The sequence below is a fragment of the Anolis carolinensis genome, unplaced genomic scaffold, assembly GCF_035594765.1.
Source record: "Anolis carolinensis isolate JA03-04 unplaced genomic scaffold, rAnoCar3.1.pri scaffold_10, whole genome shotgun sequence".
Taxonomy (NCBI): Eukaryota; Metazoa; Chordata; class Lepidosauria; order Squamata; family Dactyloidae; genus Anolis; species Anolis carolinensis.
Genome location: NW_026943821.1, coordinates 5369912 through 5392836, shown reverse-complemented (window position 1 = coordinate 5392836; position 22925 = coordinate 5369912). Strand labels below are relative to the sequence as shown.

The 22925-nt window shown below is 42.8% G+C and overlaps 1 protein-coding gene across 1 annotated transcript in view; it reads right to left on the bottom strand.

Annotated features, from left to right (window-relative positions):
- Window positions 1-17878, bottom strand: part of slc1a5 (solute carrier family 1 member 5) — a 53878-nt gene extending 36000 nt beyond the window's left edge. Inside the window, exon 1 of the mRNA XM_008121532.3 lies at window positions 15772-17878. Within this exon, the coding sequence (XP_008119739.1) occupies window positions 15772-16322 (551 nt within the window). The 5' untranslated portion in view covers window positions 16323-17878. The remainder of the gene's footprint in view (window positions 1-15771) is intronic.
- Window positions 17879-22925: the final 5047 nt, after the last annotated feature.

Genomic DNA, 22925 nt, shown 5'->3' with positions numbered 1-22925 from the left:
TGAGGGGCCGAATTATCATTTGAAAAAAAAACAACGAACAAATTCCTATGCACACTGCACATGTCTTATTTTTTGTAGTGCAAAACAGCAATAACAACAATGAAAGAACAATACAATATTTTAAAATGAAAACAATTTTAACCAACATAAACCTATCAGGATTTCAATGAAAAATGTGGGCCTGCTTCTGGCCAATGAGATATTCAAGTTAATTAGGGTTGTTGTTGTTGTGTGCCTTCAAGTCATTTCAGACTTTGGCCAAGCCTAAGACTAAAACTATTTATTTACTGCATTTATTTACTACATTTATATCCCACCCTTCTCACCACAAAGGGGGCTCAAAGCAGCTGTATGTACATACAATATATTATATTATTAGCATAGCACAATATTAGCATTATATATTACTATACTGAACTATACCACTATACTGTAATATTGTATGCAATATATAACATATAATTAATATTATTATATGGTATTGTTATTAGTATTATATTGTATAACATAATATTATCAATATTATATGTATATACAATATATTATATTATTAAAACTGATATAAAAATATTATATTATAAAACTGAAGACGGGGGCCAAGTAAATGACCTTGGAGGGCGCGCATCCGGCCCCCGGGCCTTAGTTTGGGGACTCCTGATATATATACATGAAGAAATGTATGGGGGAAGCACTTATTTAGGGGTATTTCTGCCAAAAAAAAAACCTCTATAGATTTCTGTGAGCATAATTTTCAGCCAGCATTGAGGCATTTGAAATATTTTCTTTCTCAGCCCTCAAATGAGCCTTGTTCTGCAGCCTGGATGAACTCTTACTTAGCTTCCACAAGGCGGCTTAAGAGGAGGAGAAAAAGGGGCTGGTGTGTAAACTCAATACCCGGCGCATGTTGCATCAGACGACTACGGGCGGCAACACCCTCCTTGAACCGCCTTCCGAGTCAAGGAAACACACAGAGAGGAAAAAATAAAACTCTGAAATGTTGCAGCTGCGTGTCCCTTTCTCAACTGCAGCAGAATTTGGGTTTGAAATGTCAATTCACTAGAAACGCTCCCAAAAGCCATATATACAAAGTTATCTCTGCCTCTTTTTCCTCCAAACAACAGATGTTTCAGTGTCAGCTCTTACGATGATTCATGTTCCCTGCGAACCAAAACTGGGAAATTTTGACCAATTTTGAACAACAACCCACACAAAGGCTCTCTTGTGTGCGTCAAACAGAGATGGATCTTGTGGTAATGACCTGTCTGGTCGGAAAGAAGAAAGGAAACAATTCATTCAGCCGGCTTGTCAAAGTATATTGGTGACCTTGCTGTAGCAGACCTTGGGGGATAAATAGCTTTTTGTATGCTGCAAAGAGGTTTACAGTTCCATGGGTCTGTGAGAAGAAAAGGGATCTAGAAGTTAAGAGTCTCAGAATAATATGTCTTAACTTACAAGCACATTGGGTTGTTGTGAGTTTTCTGTGCTGTATGTCTGTGTTCCAGAAGCAATCTTTTCTGACGTTTTGCCCACATCTATGGCAGGCATCCTCAGAGGTTGTGAGGTATACTGAAGCTAGGTAAGAGATGTTAATATATCTGTGGAAGGTCCGGAGTTGGGTAAAGAACTCTTGTCTGTTGGAGGCAAGTGTGAATGTTGTAATTAATTACCTTGGTTAGCATTTAATGCCCTTGCCGCTTCAAGGCCTGGCTGCTTCCTGCCCGGGGAATCCTTTGTTGGGAGGTGTTAGCTGGCCCTGATGGTTTCTTCTTTGGAATTCCCTGTTTTCAGAGTGTTGTTCTTTATTTACTGTCCTGATTTTAGAGTGTTTTTAAAAATTCTGGCAGCCAGATTTTGTTCATTTTCATTGTTTCCTCCTTTTCAGTGGCTTCTCTGTGTAGTCTGACATGGTGAATTGTTAGAGTGGTCCAGCATCTCTGTGTTCTCCAATAATATGCTGTGTCCTGGTTGGTTCCACAAGTGCTCTGCTATGGCCGAGTTAGTCTGCAGTGCCTTTCATGTCCCTTGATTCGTTTCTGGGCAATGATACATTTGGTGGTCCCTCTTTAGACTTGTCCACAACTGCATGGTATATGGTAGACTCCTGCAGAGGTGAAAGGATCCCTCTTGTCCTTTGTTGAACATAGTATTTGTTGGATTTTCTTAGTGGGTCTATAGTTTGTAGGTTGTGTTTGTTCATTAGCTTCCTTATGCGGTCAGTGGTTCCCTAGATGTATGCTAAGAGCACTTTTCCTCTGGGAGGATCTTTGTCTTTGCTCTCGTGGCTTGTTCTTGATCTTGCAGCTCTTCTGATGTCTGTGGTGGAGTCTCCATTGGCCTGGAGAGCCCAGTTTAGGTGGTTCACCTTGGAGAAGGTGGGGTTTACAGATTGTTTTTGCACGGTCTGCCAGAGCTTTAATTGTGCTTCTTTTTTTGACTTGGGTGATGGTTGGAGTTTTTATGTATTGTACAGTTCCCTGGGTCTGTGATAAGGATTCTAGAAGCTAGAACCCTAGAATAATATTTCTTAACTTATAAGCACATTCTTTGAAACACTAGCTTATAGTCTTTGGTCCACTGGACTACAGATCAATTCGTACAAGAAAAGGGGAAAACCCCAGAAAGAAAGTCTTTTGATTATTGTATATCTACCTTGTCAAAAGAGACTGTGAGCAAGATAAGGCTTTTATCATTAAAACAGAAAGAAGACGACGTAAGTAACAACCAATTGGCAATCAATTCAGCTCACCAGAAAGAACTAGAGTTGAGACAAATTGCCTTTTGAAGCACATGCTCCACAATTCTGGCATATGCCATCCAAAAGATGATCAACACAACTTACCAGAAGCAAGGTAATTTGATCTAGTACAGGTAGAACTGAGGTAATGATACCTTTAGGACTACGTCTCCCAGAACAATTTATTTTTCATTGTCGCTACAAGCATTAAATCTGTTTCTCCACAGCCCTTCGTCATCCTTCCTTATGTCAAGGCTGTTAACAAACTAGAGAAAGGACAAGGAGAAAAAAAGGAAACTAGAGGCATAAGATGATATTCTAAAAAAAATAGTGTCTTTGTCAACGGAGGTATGCCAACAGGAAAGAAACACAGCAAAATGAGCAGGAAGTTGGAATCGACACGTTTGCTTTTCGCTGGGCTTAAGACATGGGCTTAGGAAAGCAGTCAAATGCAACCATCGTAATAACTGGAATTGCATGACTTCTCTCAGCTGGAGGCATTGAAGTAGCATAGGGCCGGCTAGGAAATATCTTCCTCTGTTCAAGAGCTCATGTATCACTCAATTGGAGCCGATCCAACTAGGATGAGGCAGTTGACTCAGCGAAGGCAAGCAATTTCAATGCTCCTCAAGTCTGATAAAACTGCAAGCTCAACCAATGCAAAAAAGGAGGCAAGGGGCTGCTAAGGTTGATCGGCGCATAAATGTGGAGCTAGTTAATAAATGCAGGATGCAACATTTTTTTTGTGTTGGTATTGGGGAGCAAAATCAGCAAAGAAGAAGGATTTTGGTATTTGTGAAATATGTGCTGCAGAGGAGAGATAAAAGGGGCCACTGGAAATATCCTAAGATAACACAAGGGGAGGAGGTGACGTCAGAAACTTTTCAGGAATCCAGAGCACTGTGGCTTTGGAGTTGCGTCAGAGATTCCCATCAGAGATACAGTGCCATCATGTTAATGAGGAACACAGTTTTACTCCTTACGCAAGCACCCCACTCTGGAAAGACTATAGAGAAAATAGCGGAAGCTTTGCTTCCATAACACTTTTTGTTCCTGGGTTATAAATGTCATTTCCTAATTGGTTCTATCATAAAAACATGGGGAAAGTTTATGAAACTACAAAAACTTTGTTGCTGTGGGAAGGACATCCTGCAGCACATTTTGCTCTAGTTTTTCAATGAATATCTCATTGAATCTCAACCTATTCAACATAGTTTGTGCCAGCCACAAAAAAAAAAGTTTCTGGAGTAGAACAACTACTTTCAAAGTAAGGACTGCACAATTAATCGTAGTAGCCCTCGCCTTCCTTTGAGTTGAGTTTAGGGCTGCAAGGGAGAAAATACTGCAAGAAAGTCAGGAACTGCACCAAAGCTGCAAGGCGAAACTATAGGATCAATGCAGTGTGATATAATGCGCTTGAACTTCTATAGCTCAGTGACATTGAATCCTGCAAATTGCAGTTTTGTGAGTTGCTGGGACTTTGTAAAACCACAACTCCCATTACTCCAGAGCACTGAGCTATGTCAAGATGATAATGATAACACTGTAACATGATTATATAAATATTTATAATTATATAACATGATTATATAAATATAATTTCCTGGTTGGTTCTATTATAAAAACATAGGAAAAGTTTATTAAACTGCAAAAACTTTGTTTCTGCAGGAGGGACATCCTGCTATTGCATATTTTGCTTTTTTCCCCAATGACTATCACCATCAAGTCTCAACCAATGCAACAGTTTGTGGCAGCCACAAAAATTAAGTTTTTGGAGTAGAACAACTACTTTCAAAGTAATGACTGCACAAAATTAAACAAGAAATAACACTTTCAAACCATTATTTTTTAAATAATGGTGCTGGGGCAGCAAGAAGAAAGTGAAATCTACTCTGGGAAGGGAAATCAACTCCTGAAAGAGTTATTATCATGGGGAAAAGAAGTCTCCACTGAATTTGCAAGCTCTGCAAACTTCAAGTTTTATTTTAATAGGCACCTTGAGAAACTTCAGGGTCAGCCGGGATCTGGACAAGCCCCAGTCCTCACTCCCTTTTTATGCTTCTAAAAGATCACATCCCTACCAGCTGCACCCTTAACCTCAAGCTATCCTTCTTCAAAGAGAGCTTGCCACAGATCCAAGGCTGGGCACACGCATCCAAAGGGCGTGTGAGCAAACCGGTTCTTGCCATCTCCATTGCTAAACCCTTTTTGGAATCCTGTGGCTCAAGGCAATGCCTGGGCAAGTTTCAAATCACTCGTTGCCTGCAGAAACACTTGGATTCCAATGTTTTTTATGTATAAACCAGAACAGACCTCACCTCACATGGCAGCGGCGCAAGCTATGGAATGGGATTACATATCCTATCAAACATCATCAACACAGCCAATGGCCAAGAATGCTGGGAGTTATAACCCAAGGTCTGGTAGCCATATAGCTCATAGCAAAGAAAGTCTGTCCTTTAATGTGCTGAAAGGCAGGCAATGTGAGGTCACTCATCTGAAGCCCAAAATGATGCACAAATGAGACCGTGCCTCCTCCATTCTCTTCCCTCGGCAATTGTCCACTGACCAAATTGCCACCTCATTGCCAGGACAGATGGAAGCACAATGGGCTCTGAAATGGCATTAATTAATTTCACAGTGGCAGCTTCAACAGCGGGAGACCGTTTTGTTCGGAGACCATTCTACTTTTGAGATTAGCTACAAAGCTGATGCATAAAAAGAGAGTATCCACAAACTAATGCCACTTTGTCCTGATCACAGCTTGGAAACAGATTTCTCCTATAACACTATGTAACACAATTTTTGTTCCTGGGTTTTAAATGCCATTTCCTAATCGGTTCTATCATAAATACATGGAAAAAAAAGTTTTATAAAACTGCCAGAACTTTGTTTTTATAGGACATCCTGCTATAGCACATTTTGCTATAGTTTTTCAATGAATGAATATCTCATAGAGTCTCAGCAAATTTAACATAGGGTTGTTGTATTCTCTCCTGACGTTTCACCCACATCTATGGCAGGCAAAGATATATTGTGAGGGCGATACGTCAGGAGAGAATCCTTCTGGAACATGGCCATACAGCCCAGAAAACACACAACCACCTTTTGATTCTGGCCATGAAAGCCTTGTGGCAGCCACAAAAATGAAGTTTCTGGAGTAGAACTACTTCCAAATTAGGCACCACACAATTAAAGAGGAATAACACTTTCAAAACAGGAACAGAATGTTCTTCAAATTCTGTTACATAGTGTAATCCCCATCAGCCACGTCATCTAAAATGTAGTCTACAACAATTTTGACTACAGTACTTCAAAAAAGCCCCAGTCACTTTGGTTGTTATTCGGTGATTCAAAACATCTGGCAACCCAAACATTCCAAAATATTGGTAAAGAAAACAGCAGCATTCTGCCAAGGCCTTTGGAATTTCAATCCGGCATCATAAAGAACTTTCGATTCATCAAAAAAAAAAAAAAGATTCAGTAATCCCAATAAGTTGATGTGTTTGCCTTCAAATTCACTCCAACTTAAGGGGAACCGTTTCCTCCCTTTTCTTGGCAATATTTCCTCAGGTTGCCCTCCTTTGAACCTGAGAGTATATTACTTAACCAAAGTTGAGCAGTGGGTTTCCAGAATGTGAATCCTGGGCTTCAGACCAACACTCAAATCATCACAATACCCTGGGGATTTTTTTAATGTCCAGATTTCACCCTTCAAGGAGATGAAAACATGACTTTCGGGTTTGCAATGGGATGAGTGAGGATTCAAACACTTAATCCATCCCTTGTTTAATATTCAAAGCATTCCAATCCCAATGCATTCTGGGATTTTTCATTTTGGGACACTTGAGTCCCAGATTTTCCTCCTCTTCTTTTGGGAAGGGTGTCAGTAATTGCCAGGAAAGGGGTGGGACAACGTCAAAGAACATTCCGTACCACCATTGGCAGACAGAGGGGAAAAAAAGCCTACACAATGTAAATAGCAAACTTCTTTAACAAGAAAGCATTTCCAGATCCAACCAGACTATTCACAAAATAAAGCACCTCATTTTCTATCTTGAGAGCAACATCGATCTGGATTATAGTCTATCAGATGATACAGAAACTACAATTATGGAACAAGTGGTTAAGACGACAGGTTGTGCATCCTTGATCCTGAAATGATCCAAAAATACTCCAAAATCGGACATTGTTTACATGAGACTAGTGACCCCTTTGCTTTCTGATGGTTCAACTGACACAAACTTTGATATCATGCACGAACGTATTTGAAATCTATCTATACACATAATAAAAGTGAAAATGTATGTGAAAATGTGTATGTGGCGGAGGTGTCTGCTTATACCAGGCATGGGCAAACTTCGGCCCTCCAGGTGTTTTGAGCTCCAACTCGCAGCCAAACCAGCTGTTAGGAATTGTGGGAGTTGGGAGTCCAAAACACCTGGAGGGCCAAAGTTTGCTCATGCCTGGCTTGCACAGACAGCCCCCAGCCTCCACAAATAGCTTTAACCCAGTGCTGTGGAGCCACTGACATTGCAGGTTACAGCGAGTATTCCAGGGTTCCTTTCTCTCTCCATTGGTGTAGAATTTGCATGACTCCGCCCACTGCCTTGACCTTAATGCTTTCTTATTCGTTTCTTTGGCACACAGGAACTGAACATACAAGAGAGGTTTGGGAAGAATTCACCATGATTTATAGGAGTTGTAAGGATTGGGATATATAGTTCACCTGCAATCTAAGAGCACTCTCACCACTAACAATGAAGGACCTGGAACTAACTTGGCACACAGACCCTGTTATGATTGAGCCTCATGGCTCTGTTACTGACAGACGTGGGCGTAAGACTCCTCGGGAGTCAGATACTCTCGAGGAGCGAGAGAGAAAAAGACTGCGAGACATATTTGCAGCACCATCTGACGAAGAATCTTTCGAAGGGTTTACGGAGAGAATGGAGGAGGGGCTGGTTAGCTCAGAGGAGGATGAGATGGATTGGACTCGGGTAAGGGAGGAATTGGGTGCCACTGGCCATGATGGGACAGAAGATGAATGGGGACCTTCAGGATTAGACCCATGGCTTAGCTGGAGGGATGGGACGGGATCCACAGCTGGAGATGCTGTTGGGCGTAGTCAGAGGTGTTCCAGCTCTGACGAGGAAAGTGATGAGGAAACGCCCGGGTTAAGGAGGACAGCTGACAGTGATGAAGATTTGTAACTGGCATAAAATGGGGCTTGGGAGCAATAGCAAATTGCGTCGGGCAAGGTAATCTGGGCAAACGCTTGGGATCCGTGTGTGTGTGGGACGCTTCCCTGAAGACTTGTGTGCTTTCCTGTGCTGAGACGTAAGTTGATTGGAATCCAAGGTCAGACGGCGGGAGGGATTGTGTGGGCATTTGTTTGTGCAAACCTGTGCTTACTCTTATTAGCTTGACCTTCCGTCGTCTTTCTGACGGACGCCATCTCCTGCTTTGAGAACCCGGACTGAACTGACCACGGCTTGTCTTCCCCCCTTCTTGGACTTGGAAAAACTACAAACGTCTGCTTCTGGCTTTGATCTACGGAACGGAACTGGTCTACTCTACTTCTGCAATCCTTGGCTGAATTGCTCGTGTTGGAGATCCTGTCTACTGTGTGTGTGTGGGAGCGACGCAAGTTACTCTAAGCACAGTGCTGGCAGCAGAGAGGAATCTGCTGCCAATTAGTTGCATTCTTTGTATCTTTTGTTCCTTGGCTTTTGTTCTGTTAATACCTAGGCTGAAGCAAGCAGTTTGTTTTTACCCGGATTAAACTCCGGTTTAATCCGGTTTATCTTTTGAACATTTACTTTTGTCCCTTTTTGCTACTAAAGGCAAAAACTGCCTGGCCCTTGTGTTTTTACGGGCATTTTTGAGTTCTGTAATCTAATAAACTCTGTTACTTTGAATCTTGTGGCGTTCTGTCTTTGACAGATTGCCCGACGCCCATAAAAAGTTTATTGCAGCAATAAACCCGTCAGGAAGACGATGGATGAGTTAAGAGCCAAAGTAGACCAATTGCAAACGGCCTTTACCGTAAGCCAAACAGCTTTTGCTGTGAAAGGACATGTTTTGACTCCTGAACGCTTTGACGGAACCAGGTGCAAGTTGCCAACCTTTTTGGCACAAGTGGAGCTTTATTTTTCACAGCTCAGTGTTCATGCTTTTCCTACTGACACTAGTAAGGTGGCTTTTATTTTGAGTTTGTTGACCGGTCCCGCAGGACAATGGGCCACTAATTTAATTTTGGGAAATGACCCAGTCAAGGACAATTTGAATAATTTCAAAAAGTTGTTAACTGATACTTTTGGGGATCCTCTCCGCACGGAGAACGCTGGGTGGGCTCTGTATCGGTTGAAACAGGGAAAGGGGACTGTTTTGGATTACTTAAATAAGTTTAACCTGTATCGCCACCAGCTGGATTGGGGGGAAAATGCATTCATGCTTTTATTTACTGCCGGGTTAAGTGATATGCTCCAGGATGAATTAGCACGCTTGGAGCCGGCTGAAAGCTGGGACGCCTTAGTAGCTAAGGTGCTGCGTTTAGACGCAAGGTTCGAGGCTCGTAAACACTCAAAAGCAATGTGTGCGCCACCCATGCATGTAACCAGGGCACCTGTGGTGATGGGGGAAGAGCCCATGGAGCTTGGGGTCTTTAAAAAACTGTCTACTGAGGAAAAGAGCCGTAGGAGGCAGCTGGGCTTGTGTTTGTACTGTGGGAATGCTGGGCATTTTGCCAAAAATTGTAATGTGAAACCTTCCCAGCTTTCGGGAAAAGGCCAGCCCTAGTGCGACGTGAGTCCAACGCATTAGGGCTCCTCAAGCAGTCAACTGAGGGGAGGAAGCATGTTTTCGTACCCATTACATTATCTGTTGGGGGAAGGGAACTTGTTTCTACTCTGGCACTGCTGGACTCAGGAGCTACGGTCTCCTATATAGATATTGAGTTTGCTAAGAAGCATGGCATTCCTAGAGTGCGCAAGGCATGCGACGTGTGGGTGGAGGGAGCAGATGGGAGACTGCTGGAGACTGGGGTGGTTAACCAGGAAACCTCAGCAGTAACGTGGGAGGTGCAGGGAGTAACGGGAACGTTTGTGTGGGATATTACGAGCTTGCCTAGATATGATGTGATCCTGGGGATGGATTGGCTAGCTGTAGTAAACCCACAAGTGGATTGGGCAACACGTAAAGTGATCTTAAAGAGGCAGGATTGTTGCACTTTAAACGTTACTCATGCTGATATGGAGGGAGTGCCTGCTGAGTATGGGGAGTTCTCTGATGTATTTTGTAAAAGAGAAGCGGACAAATTACCACCGCACAGGCCATATGATTGCGCCATCAAGCTGGCAGAAGGTGCGAAACTGCCAGCAGGGAGGCTGTATGCCTTGACTGTACCGGAAAGGCAAGCTTTGCGGGAGTTTTTAGATGAAAATTTAGCCAAGGGGTTTATTCGCCCATCTAGTTCTCCAACTGCGGCACCAGTATTCTTTGTAGCCAAAAAGACTGGGGAACTTAGGTTGGTCTGCGACTATCGGATCCTAAACAAATACACCATTCGGGATAGGTACCCGCTCCCTTTAATCTCGGAACTGTTATCAAGGGTGCAAGGGGCTAAGGTCTTTACCAAGCTTGACCTGCGGGGGGCCTATAACCTAATCCGTATACGGGAAGGGGATGAATGGAAGACGGCATTTAACACGTGTTTCGGATGCCACGAGTTCCGAGTCATGCCTTTTGGGCTTTGTAATGCTCCTGCGGTCTTCCAGAGGTTCATGAACGATGTGTTCAGGGACCTAATTGACCAATTTTTAGTGATTTATTTGGATGATATCTTGATTTTTTCTAAGGACGAGAAAGAACATCGTCAACATGTCAAGCAGGTTCTGCACCGACTGCGGGCTAATGGGCTTTTCGCCAAGGCTTCCAAATGCGTCTTTCATGTGCCTGAAGTGGAGTTCCTAGGTCATGTAGTGTCAGGTAGGGAACTTAAAATGGACCCACATAAGGTTGACGCCGTCAACTCATGGCAGGAGCTGAAAACTAAGAAGGATGTACAAAGGTTCTTAGGTTTTGCTAATTACTACCGGGAGTTTATTCCGAATTTTGCAAAGCTCACGGTACCTTTGACGCAGCTTCTGCGCAAGAAACAGCAAAGAAGTTAAACCAGCGTCAAATCCGATGGGCTTTGTTTTTCTCCAGGTTTAACTTCAAGGTGCAGTTCGTAGAGGGGAAGGCAAACTTGCGGGCCGATGCTTTATCCCGCAAGCCGGAGTTTAAGACCAATGAGCAGGTTGTATGTCAGACCATCTTGCCTACTGCCTCTCTGTGTGTTGTAGATAATGAGCTCGGGTTACATGACCAGATCCTTGCGGCTCAGAGGGATGATGTGTGGACACAGGAGCAACTGATGCTGCTCTCAGCAGGTAACCGTACCATACTGCCGCATCTACAAGATCAAGACGGAGTATTGGTACGCAGGGGGCAGGTCTACGTACCAGTAGGGACCCTCAGGTTGGAGGTGATTAGAGCCCACCATGACGAACCCATGGCTGGGCACTTTGGCAGATTCAAGACCGTGCAGCTCATTACCAGGAGCTATTGGTGGCCAAAGATGCGGCAAGACATTCTGCGCTTTTGTGACAGCTGCGCCGTTTGCCAGCAGAGTAAGACGCCTGTTGGGCGCCCTAGAGGGTTGTTGTCGTCTTTACCTGTTCCGGACAGGCCATGGCAAATCATTTCCATGGATTTCATTTCAGATTTGCCTAAGTCTGGGGGTTATACTTGTATTTGGGTGGTGGTGGATTTATTTAGTAAACTGGCTCATTTTATTCCTTGTTCAACCATTCCGGCGGCCCCTACGTTGGCCTTACTATTTACTAAGCACATCTATCGTTTGCACGGAGCACCCGAGGTGATTATTTCAGATAGGGCTCCGCAATTTGTGTCACGCTTTTGGAAACATTTCCATGAGTGTTTGGGGACTAAGTTAAACGTTTCTTCAGCTTTCCATCCGCAAACGGATGGACAGTCGGAACGGGTTAATGGGCTCTTAGAGCAATATCTGCGTTGTTTTTGTTTAGACCAACCCACGGCTTGGGTGAAGTGGCTACCGGTGGCGGAATTTGCTTACAACAATGCGGTGCACACATCTAGTCAGCATACGCCGTTTGAGCTAACTTATGGTTTTCACCCACGGGGAGGTGTGGCGCCGTCGACCAATGTGGTCTCTTCGGACCCTGTGTACCGCTCTACGGAAATGGCTGCATTGCATGATGTTGCCCGTCGCTTACTGCTGGAAGCTAAGGCAACGCAGAAGACTCAGGCTGACCGCCACAGGCAGGCAGGGGAGGAGTTGGAAGAAGGGGATTTGGTGTGGTTATCTTCCAAACATATTAAACAGGCTGGGGGAAAGTTTGCGCCTCGGTATTTGGGTCCCTTTCCTATCGTTAAAAAGATTTCTTCCGTTGCGTTTCGTTTGCGTTTACCGTCTAGTTTAAAGGTCCATCCAGTCTTTCATCGTTCACTGTTGAAACTTGATACCTCTAGTCATCGTGGTGCTATAGCGGAGGGTATCACTGCCACTTCTCCGCCATCGGGGGAGGAGGCCTTTGTGAGAGGGGATAGTGTTATGATTGAGCCTCATGGCTCTGTTACTGACAGACGTGGGCGTAAGACTCCTCGGGAGTCAGATACTCTCGAGGAGCGAGAGAGAAAAAGACTGCGAGACATATTTGCAGCACCATCTGACGAAGAATCTTTCGAAGGGTTTACGGAGAGAATGGAGGAGGGGCTGGTTAGCTCAGAGGAGGATGAGATGGATTGGACTCGGGTAAGGGAGGAATTGGGTGCCACTGGCCATGATGGGACAGAAGATGAATGGGGACCTTCAGGATTAGACCCATGGCTTAGCTGGAGGGATGGGACGGGATCCACAGCTGGAGATGCTGTTGGGCGTAGTCAGAGGTGTTCCAGCTCTGACGAGGAAAGTGATGAGGAAACGCCCGGGTTAAGGAGGACAGCTGACAGTGATGAAGATTTGTAACTGGCATAAAATGGGGCTTGGGAGCAATTGCAAATTGCGTCGGGCAAGGTAATCTGGGCAAACGCTTGGGATCCGTGTGTGTGTGGGACGCTTCCCTGAAGACTTGTGTGCTTTCCTGTGCTGAGACGTAAGTTGATTGGAATCCAAGGTCAGACGGCGGGAGGGATTGTGTGGGCATTTGTTTGTGCAAACCTGTGCTTACTCTTATTAGCTTGACCTTCCGTCGTCTTTCTGACGGACGCCATCTCCTGCTTTGAGAACCCGGACTGAACTGACCACGGCTTGTCTTCCCCCCTTCTTGGACTTGGAAAAACTACAAACGTCTGCTTCTGGCTTTGATCTACGGAACGGAACTGGTCTACTCTACTTCTGCAATCCTTGGCTGAATTGCTCGTGTTGGAGATCCTGTCTACTGTGTGTGTGTGGGAGCGACGCAAGTTACTCTAAGCACAGTGCTGGCAGCAGAGAGGAATCTGCTGCCAATTAGTTGCATTCTTTGTATCTTTTGTTCCTTGGCTTTTGTTCTGTTAATACCTAGGCTGAAGCAAGCAGTTTGTTTTTACCCGGATTAAACTCCGGTTTAATCCGGTTTATCTTTTGAACATTTACTTTTGTCCCTTTTTGCTACTAAAGGCAAAAACTGCCTGGCCCTTGTGTTTTTACGGGCATTTTTGAGTTCTGTAATCTAATAAACTCTGTTACTTTGAATCTTGTGGCGTTCTGTCTTTGACAGACCCAACATAGCCAACTTTGCATACTGGCGGGGTTTGGGGGTGATTGACCTTGACATCCAGGAGTTATAGTTCACCCTTATCCAGAGAGCACTGAAACCAGCCAACAATGGATCTGGACCAAACTTAACACACAGACCCAAAATGGCCAACTGTGAATACTGTTGGAAGTTTGAGGAGGATTGACCCAAGATTTTGGGGAATTGTAGTTCACCCACAACATTTTCTAATGGGAGCATTCATAAAAAACAACAGGAAATACTGAAGTTTTCTTTTCTAAGAAACAGGGTAACATATGACAAAACTGGTATTACCTAAAATCCAAAAACAAACAATGCCCTTTTCAAATAACCTGGGCATTGCGTACCCAAGCTAGTATTGTATAAAATGGACTCCAGGCAATGTGTCTAAGAACATAAATTTGACTTGGGTCCCATCCCTAAGGTATCTTATTATGTTAATATAGGAATGCAGAAAGCCTACAAAACCCAACACACTTCTGGTCCCAAGCATTTGAGATAAGGAATACTCAACCTGTATCCAAACAGAGGGGTGATATTTGTCCTCCAAAAATATATTTGGGGCTGAATTATTCCAGAATGGTGGCCTAAAAGGGACAAAAAGGACCTGTGGCTCCCACCTGCATCAGAGGGAGGGATGAATGTTCAATATGTTTTTGAAAAAATAAAACACAGCCTTGTAACCATCTTGTCATAGTTGACCTCCTAACCCTGGCCGTAACAGCATAAAGGTTTTTGCTGTTCTGTGGAATTTGGATTATCAAGCTATTTCCCCAAACCTGTTGTATGAGCAATAGGTCAACTACTTTGCGCCTCTGGCAAATTTTTGCTCTTACCTGTAGGAGGTCAAATGACACAGGACTGCCACCTTTACAACAAAGCCCTGATTTTGAGGTTTGCCAAAAGGCAATTCAGGGAGTTATAGTTCCCCTACAAAGGCACATTTCTCCGCAATTTTCTTTTGGGAGTTATAGTTTCCCCTGGGAATTATAATTTGCCCCAGCAATTCCTCTCCAACTTTCCTCTGGGATTTATAACTATACTCTGGGACATATAATAACCCCCTTAGCACTATTTTTCAAACTCTGCTCTGAGATTTACAGTTCTCTTTCCAACTCTTCTCTGGGGGTTATATTAGATCTCCCTTCTAAGCAATGTTTCCCTAAGTCTCCTTTGGGAGTTATAATTCACTCCCAAAGCAATGTCTCCCTACTTCTTGTCTGGGAGTTATAGTTCCCCTTCCAAATGAATGTTCCCCCAGCTCTCCTGACTTAAGAATTGTATCTCTCACCAAGTTTAAATGTTCGCTTGCCTCTGAGACCCCATCTACACTGTAGTTTATGTGCTTTGAACTGGATTATATGGAAGTGTAGTTTCTGGAGTTGTTTCTGGATTGAGAGAATTGGCTGTCTGCAAGAACGTTGCCCAGGGGACGGCCAGATGTTCTGATGTTTTACCATCCTTGTGGGAGGCTTCTCTCATGTCCCCCCATGGAGCTGGAGCTGATAGAGGGAGCTCATCCGTGCTCTCCCCGGGTGGGATTCAAACCTGGCAGCCTTCAGGTCAGCAACCCAACCTTCAAGTCACAAGGCTTTAATCCCCTAGGCCACCGGAGACTCCATAGAGTGTAAATGGGGTCACAAAGGGAAGTTAGGGATTATATAGCAGCGTAGATGAAGGTGAGAGCAATACAGTAGAGTCTCACTTATCCAAGCCTCGCTTATCCAAGCCTCTGGATAATCCAAGCCATTTTTGTAGTCAATGTTTTCAATATATCGTGATATTTTGGTGCTAAATTAGTAAATACAGTAATTACTACATAACGTTACTGTGTATTGGATTGCTTTTTCTGTCAAATTTGTTGCATAACATGAAGTTTTGGTGCTTAATTTGTAAAATCATAACCTAATTTGATGTTTAATAGGCTTTTCCTTAATCCCTCCTTATTATCCAACATATTCGCTTATCCAAGCTTCTGCCGGCCCGTTTAGCTTGGATAAGTGAGACTCTACTGTACTTCCTCCTGTAAAGCCATATTGCCCCAACTCTTGCCTTGAGAATTATAGCTCCTGCTCTAAAGCTATGTTCCTCCAACTATACCCTTGAGCAGGCCTGCGGCTTTGGTCCTCCGGCTGTTAGGAATGATGGGAGTCCAAAACTCCCTGAGGGCCAAAGCTGGCCCAGACCTGCATTAAAGGCAACGCAATGTGTGTTGACTAGCCAGTATCTCACCGTATGAGGTCGAGGAAGGAGTCCACCACCTCCTTGGCTTCAGGGACGTCCTCGGCGTATCCCCCAGACAGAGCGGCAGGGTTCGCGGCCCCTTCTCCGGGCTGGATCAGGAAGGCCAGGGCCACCCCGACAGAAGAAGCCAGGAGGGTGGTCAGCAGGAAGAAGAGCATGGCCCAGCCGCCCAGCTTGCCCAGGGCTGCGGGGTCCAGACTGGCTGCCCCGGCCACCAGGCTGCAGACCACCAGTGGGAGGATGATCATCTTCAGGAGGCGGATGAGCAGCTCCCCGGGGAAGGCAAAGAGGGGCAGCTGTGAGGGGCCCAGGGTAGGGGCCAGGCTCCTCACACCCAGCCCCAGCGCCACCCCCAGCACCACTCCGGTCACCGTCAGCACCACCAGCAAGTTGCCACGCAGGAGGCGGCCCAGGCGGCGGGTGCAAGAAGGGGAGCCCCGGCGAAGCGAGGCCGGAGGAGGAAGGCCATCGGATACGGCCCCATTGGAGGAGGAAGGGGCTTTGGCACCCTCGAAGGGAAGGGCAGGGTCCACCGCCATCGCCACAAGAGAAAAAGGGGACCCTGCAACAGGTGGTGGGCTCGTGAGAGATGTAGATACAGGGAGGAAGGTGGAATAGAAGGAAAAGCTTCTCCTCTTCTTAAAAATAAATGGGGTTCAGAGGGAATGGGTCAGGGAGAAAGGCCCGGTCCAGAGTGCAATTCAAAGTCAAGGCAAAAAGGTGATTTAGGGAGGAGAATCTCACCCCCAAAATTGGAATCCTAATATGTCAAGGAAAAATAGATAATTTAAGGAGAATCTCAACCCCAAAACTGGAATCCCAAAGTCAAGGCAACAAGATAATTTAAGGGAGGAGAATCTACAGAAAAGCTTCTTTTCCCCAACTAAAAATAACAATGGGGTTCAAAGGGAATTCCTCTGGGAGAAAGGCCTGCACCAGGGATGTCAATCAAACTGGGATTTAAAAAAACAAAAAACAAAGCAATAAGATAATTTAAGGGAGAAGAATCTACTCCCCAAAATTGGGATCCCAATAAGTCAAGGCAAGATAATTTAGAATAGAATCTGCAGAGGAAAAGCTTCTTTTCCCCACTTAAAAATAACAATGGGGTTCAAAGGGAGAAAGGCCTGCACCAGGATATAAATCTAATGGGAATTTTAAAAGCCAAGGCAACAAGATAATTTAAGGGAGGAGAATCTTGCCCCAATTTTAGAATCCCAAGTCAAGGCAAAAATATAATTTAAGGAGAGTCTAAACCCCAAAAGTCAAAAGCAAAAAAGATAATTTGGGAAGGAGAATCTGCCCCCAAAATGGGATCCAATGGGAAGTGTTTCTGGAGGAAAAATCCTAAATTTCAAAAGCTAAAGACTTAAACGATGCAGGTGATTTGGGGTGGAAAATCTACAGAGGAAAAGCTTCTTTTCCCCACCTAAAAATAACAGAAAGATAATTTCAGGGAGGAGAATCTTGCCCCAAAATTGGAACCCCAAAAGTCAAGGAAAAAAAATATAATTTAAGGGAGGAGAATCGGTCTGTCCCCAAAGGGAAAATTAAAAAATCCAAAGGCAAAATAGGATGGAGATTATCTAGAGAGGGAAATCTATCCTCAAACTGGGTTCAAAGGGAATTCCAAAAGCCAAGGCAATTAATAACATTCAGAGAGAGAAAAACCTGGCCTCCAAATTGAATTCCAATGGGAATTTTAAAAAAAAGAGCTAAAGATATATATACTATATATATATATGTATATATGTGTAGCTCTTTTTTTTTATAATTATATATATTTTCAGGAGGAAAATCTGCTCCCAAATTGGAAAACTGGATTCAAAAGTAATTCTTTAAGACAAAAATTAGTCTTTCTTCAAAGAGTGGAAATTCAAAGGATCCCAGTCTCACTGTCTTTTCCAATGGATCCCTTTCCCAATGGATCTCCCAGCAGACCTGTCTCTCTTTGTCTCAGGATTCCAGCAGGGACTCTCAGGGAACCCAGCCACGCCAAAGATCCGTTTTCCACGTGGCTTCAGCTGCAGCTCAGCCACCCAAAGGCTCCCTTCCGCCGCCACGCGGGATCTGCCGGGCACAGGGCTGGACAGCCTCCTTTCTTTCTTTTCCCCCGCCCCTTTTTGGGGATAAGCCCCGCCCCTTAATTCCCGTTGAACAAAAAAAAGTGAACGCCAGCCTGGGATTGGCTGAAGCTTTGATGTCGTCATGGGTATCCATTGCGAAATCTACTCCGATGGAACCAAGAGAGACGGGGCGCCCTTTGACGTCCTATAGTTGCTTAAAAGTGGGCGTGGCTTGTGTGGCGGTGGGCGTGGCCTGTTATAGCAGCGCTTTGTGGCGGGTTTCCCGCCTAAATTGGCTTGTTAACTATTTTACCTCAGAGTCAGGGAAGTGTCCCCTCGAAAGGTACAAAAACACAAAAAGCCATGTCTTTATAAAATCTGGGATAGTTACTTCATTGATAATGACTAGCTGTGCCCAGCCACACGTTGCTGTGGCGAAGTATGGTGGTATGGGAAATAAAGTATTGAGGAATTGGTGGTAGTTAAGGTAAAGGGTAAAGGTATGGAGTCCAGACAATCCAGTTAAAGCAGATATTATATGGGTTATATAGCTGTGTGGAAGAGCCTTGAGTCTACACTGCCATCTAATCCTGTTAAAATCTGATAATCTGTATTTTATAGGCAGTGTGGAAGAGGCCTAAGTGAGGCCTAACTCTGCCTGTCCCCTGGGCTGAGTGGGTTGCTAGGAGACCAAGTGGGCGGAGCTTAGCCTTCTAACTGGCAGCAATTGGATAAAAACAATTATTCATCTCCCTCTAATTAGGACTTTATTTTTCTTTTCTTTTTGTTGTATCAACCTAGAGGCGTGGATGAGGGGTTGTGTTGTCAATTTTCGAGGTAGTGGGGTGTTTAGTTTTGTTGTTTTGGCGGTCGCCAGGATTCCATCACTCTTTTATATATAGATAATGACTGGTTAATGATAATTAACCAATATTATTTTGCAAAGGTTGAATGTGTTTATATTATGTTGGTTGCCAAATCCAATTGGAGTCTTCAGAAACTGTTTAAATAGTGGAGACTACTTGATATGTTTTGACTTTGGTCCACATTTAAGCCTTGATAATTACAATTTCTTTTAAACATTACAGTCTAGAAGATACTACTGTGGATTACAACAGTTGATTGTATTTATTATTTTCATTGTTGTTAACTCTCAGGTAATAATGTATGTACATGATGCTCTAAATTACATAGTGCATTTTATGTTTTGAACCTTTATAGTATTTGCTTATCTTTTTTACATAGAAAGAAGATAGCTCTATACTCAGAGAGGCCTGACTATTTCTGTGGCCTTTACATGACACATCTCTGTTTATGTTTTGAACCTATATAGTGTTTGCTTATCTCTTTGACATAGTTACTTCATTATCATTATTGCTAATATTACTACTATTTGTCCTGTATATTCATTTTTTTCCTCAAAAAGGGAAAAATATTACCTCAGATGAGGCTACTGTGATACAAAAAGCCATTTCTTGGAGCTCTAGGCTACTCATTTCATTGTTATTAGGGTTATTACATATACAGTAGAGTCTCACTTATCCAACGTTCTGAATTATCCTACTCATTTTTGTAGTAAATGTTTTCTATACATCGTGATATTTTGGTGCTAAATTCGTAAATACAGCAATTACAACATAACATTACTGCGTATTGAACTACTTTTTCTGTCAAATTTGTTGTATAACATGATGTTTTGGTGCTTAATTTGTAAAATCATAACCTAATTTGATGTTTAATAGGCTTTTCCTTAATCTCTCCTTATTATCCAACATATTCGCTTATCCAACATTCTGCTGGCTCGTTTATGTTGGATAAGGAGATTCTACTGTATTTGTCCTGTATATTCATTTTTTCCCTCAAAAAGAGAGAAATATTATCTAGATGAGGCCACTGTGATACAAAAAGCCATTTATTGGAGCTCTAGGCTACTCATTTCATTGTTATTAGGATTATTACATATATGTACAGTAGAGTCCCACTTATCCAACACTCGCTTATCTAAGCTTCTGGAGTATCCAATGCATTTTTGTAGTCAATGTTTTCAATACATCATGATATTTTGGTGCTAAATTCAGAAATACAGTAATTACAACATAACATTACTGCGTATTGAACTACTTTTTCTGTCAAATTTGTTGTATAACATGATGTTTTGGTGCTTAATTTGTAAAATCATAACCTAATTTGATGTTTAATAGGCTTTTCCTTAATCCCTCCTTATTATCCAACATATTCGCTTATCCAACATTCTGCTGGCCCGTTTATGTTGGATAAGTGAGACTCTACTGTATGTACCCATAATTATGTATTTCACCTCAGAGGAGGATAAACATTGCCGATTATATAATTCACAAACACAAAAACCACTCCAAAGAGGTCGAGCCTAATTATTCCAATATCAGTATTATTAATATTACAGATGTCATGTTACACAACAAATTTGACAGAAAAAGTAGTTTAATATGCAGTAATGTTATGTTGTAATTACTGTATTTACGAATTTAGCACCAAAATATCACGATATATTGAAAACATTGACTACAAAAATGGCTTGGATTATCCAGAACGCTGGATAAGTGAGACTCTACTGTATATCTCACAACCTGTGGGGATGCCTGCCATAGATGTGGGCGAAACGTCAGGAGAGAATGCTTCTGGAACATGGCCATACAGCCCGGAAAACACACAACTACCCTGGCTTTAGAATAGTCAATAACAGAAATAGATGTTTTTCTGAAACTCCCTGCCTTCCTCCATTATCCAGCATCCGGATATTGGCAATTTGGTCTCTGGTTCTTCTGCCTTTTCTAAACCCAGCTTGTCCATCTGGCAACTCTCGCTCCATGTCTTGCTGGAGTCTAACTTGCAGGATCTTGAGCATTACCTTCCTGGCATGGGAAATAAGGGCCACTGTACAAAAGTTTGAGCATTCTTTAACATTTCTCTTTTTTGGTATGGGGATATGAATACATTTTTTTCCAATCTGATGGCCATTCTTGTGTTTTCCATGTTCCCATATTAAACCATATGTTAATTAATACCATCATTTGCTTGCAAAATAAGTGTTGCTGAGAGTATTTGGATAATCTTTATATATATAAAAAATAAACAGGGCATCTGTGTTTAGTAAACAATTTTGCTAATCCCAGGATAGAATCTAATTATGAAGAAAGGATTTTGTATTGTCGAAGGCTTTTGCACTCTCTCTCTCTCTCTATTAATATAAGACCTCCGTATTTTGAAAACAATTTGTTCATTACAGGCCAAATCTTAATTACATATCTAGCATTCTGGAAGAAATCCCAAATTCACCCTCTGAGGTCTATTACACTATGTAATAAAATTTGAAAAATTTACTGCCTCTCTGGTTTTACAAGGATTTAATTAAATCTTGCATATATTCCCTGTGTAACATACAGACAGTCCCCAAATTACAAACAAGATAAATTCTGTAGGTTTGTTCTTAAATTGAATTTGTATGTAAATTGGAACAGGTACATTTTTAAGTGTAACTCCAGCCATCTTTCTATCTATCTTTGGATAGCATAGGGGTGATGAGCCCTGTGGCATTTGTTTTGCTGTCTGTGCCCAAGTTCAGATGATTTCACCTCACTTTCTGGATTTTGGAACTGGATTTTGGAAAAATTGGATTGTTGGGGAAACAAATATTGGTGAGAAAGCTTCATTTGAGACCCCTTTTCCCCATGATAATAACTCTTCCAGGGGTGGATTTCTAATCCTAAAGGTAGATTTTGTTGGGTATTGCAGATGAGAGATAGAAGCTCTTACGTGTACCCGTGAGCCCAGAGTCACCCTGCAGAATGATGCACCACTCAGCTTTGCAGAACAAATAACACAGGAACTTTTACTAAGTCCAAGAGATCAACAGAACAATGGTATTTACAATAGTCCCTCTGATTGCGTATAGAGATCAGCAGTCATAAGCAGTCCTTTCTTAGTCCATAAATCTGCTTCAGTGAAGATCAGCAGCAAACAAGGCTTCAGAAATAGTCAGGCCTCTCAGAGTACATAGCCATCTTCTTTCCAGACAGTACTCAGTAGACACACACACACAGAGAAACCTGTTCAAATGGTTCTCCAGCAGCAAGACAGCAACAGTTACAAAACCAACTCCCAGGTCCTTGCAAACTCAGCCAATTGGCTTCATGCATTTGATTTTCCAGTTAACACACATACAGTATCTTTACAAACCATCACAGATTTCTCTCACTTCCTGTTGTCTCATCCCCATTCTTAACTATGAGTTGTTTGTAAATCGGATGTTCGTAGCCAGAAAAAAAATTCGGGGGGGGGGGGGTTGAAAATTTCGGGGGGGTTGAACCCCTAGCACCCCCCACCCCCGCTACAAACCTGTCAATATATGCTTGAGATAGTGCCTGGAGGGACTCTTAATGTTTTGCATCTCATAGATTTAGCATGGGGATTTGGTTAACCAGTTAAAATTCATGAGTAAACAAGGTTTTTTTTATAACCTGAAAAATTTCGGGGAGGGTTTGAACCCCTAACCCCCCCCCCCCCACTCGCTACAGGCCTGTTCGTAACTCAAAGATTGTCCCTTTCTCTCTCTCTCTCTCTCTCTCTTTCTATATATATATATATATATATATATATATATATATACACAGTAGAGTCTCACTTATCTAAGCTAAACGGGCCGACAGAAGCTTGGATAAGCGAATATCTTGGATAATAAGGAGGGATTAAGGAAAAGCCTATTAAACATCAAATTAGATTATGATTTCACAAATTAAGCACCAAAACATCATGTTACACAACAAATTTGACAGTAGAAGTAATTAAATATGTAGTAATGTTATGTTGTAATTACTGTATTTACGAATTTAGCACCAAAATATCACGATATATTGAAAACATTGACTTCAGAAATGGCTTGGATTATCCAGAAGCTTGGATAAGCGAGGCTTGGATAAGTGAGACTCTACTGTATGTGTGTGTGTGTGTGTGTGTGTGTGTATGTGTGTGTGTGTGTGTGTGTGTGTGTGTGTGTGTGTGTGTATATATATATATATATATATATATATATATATATAT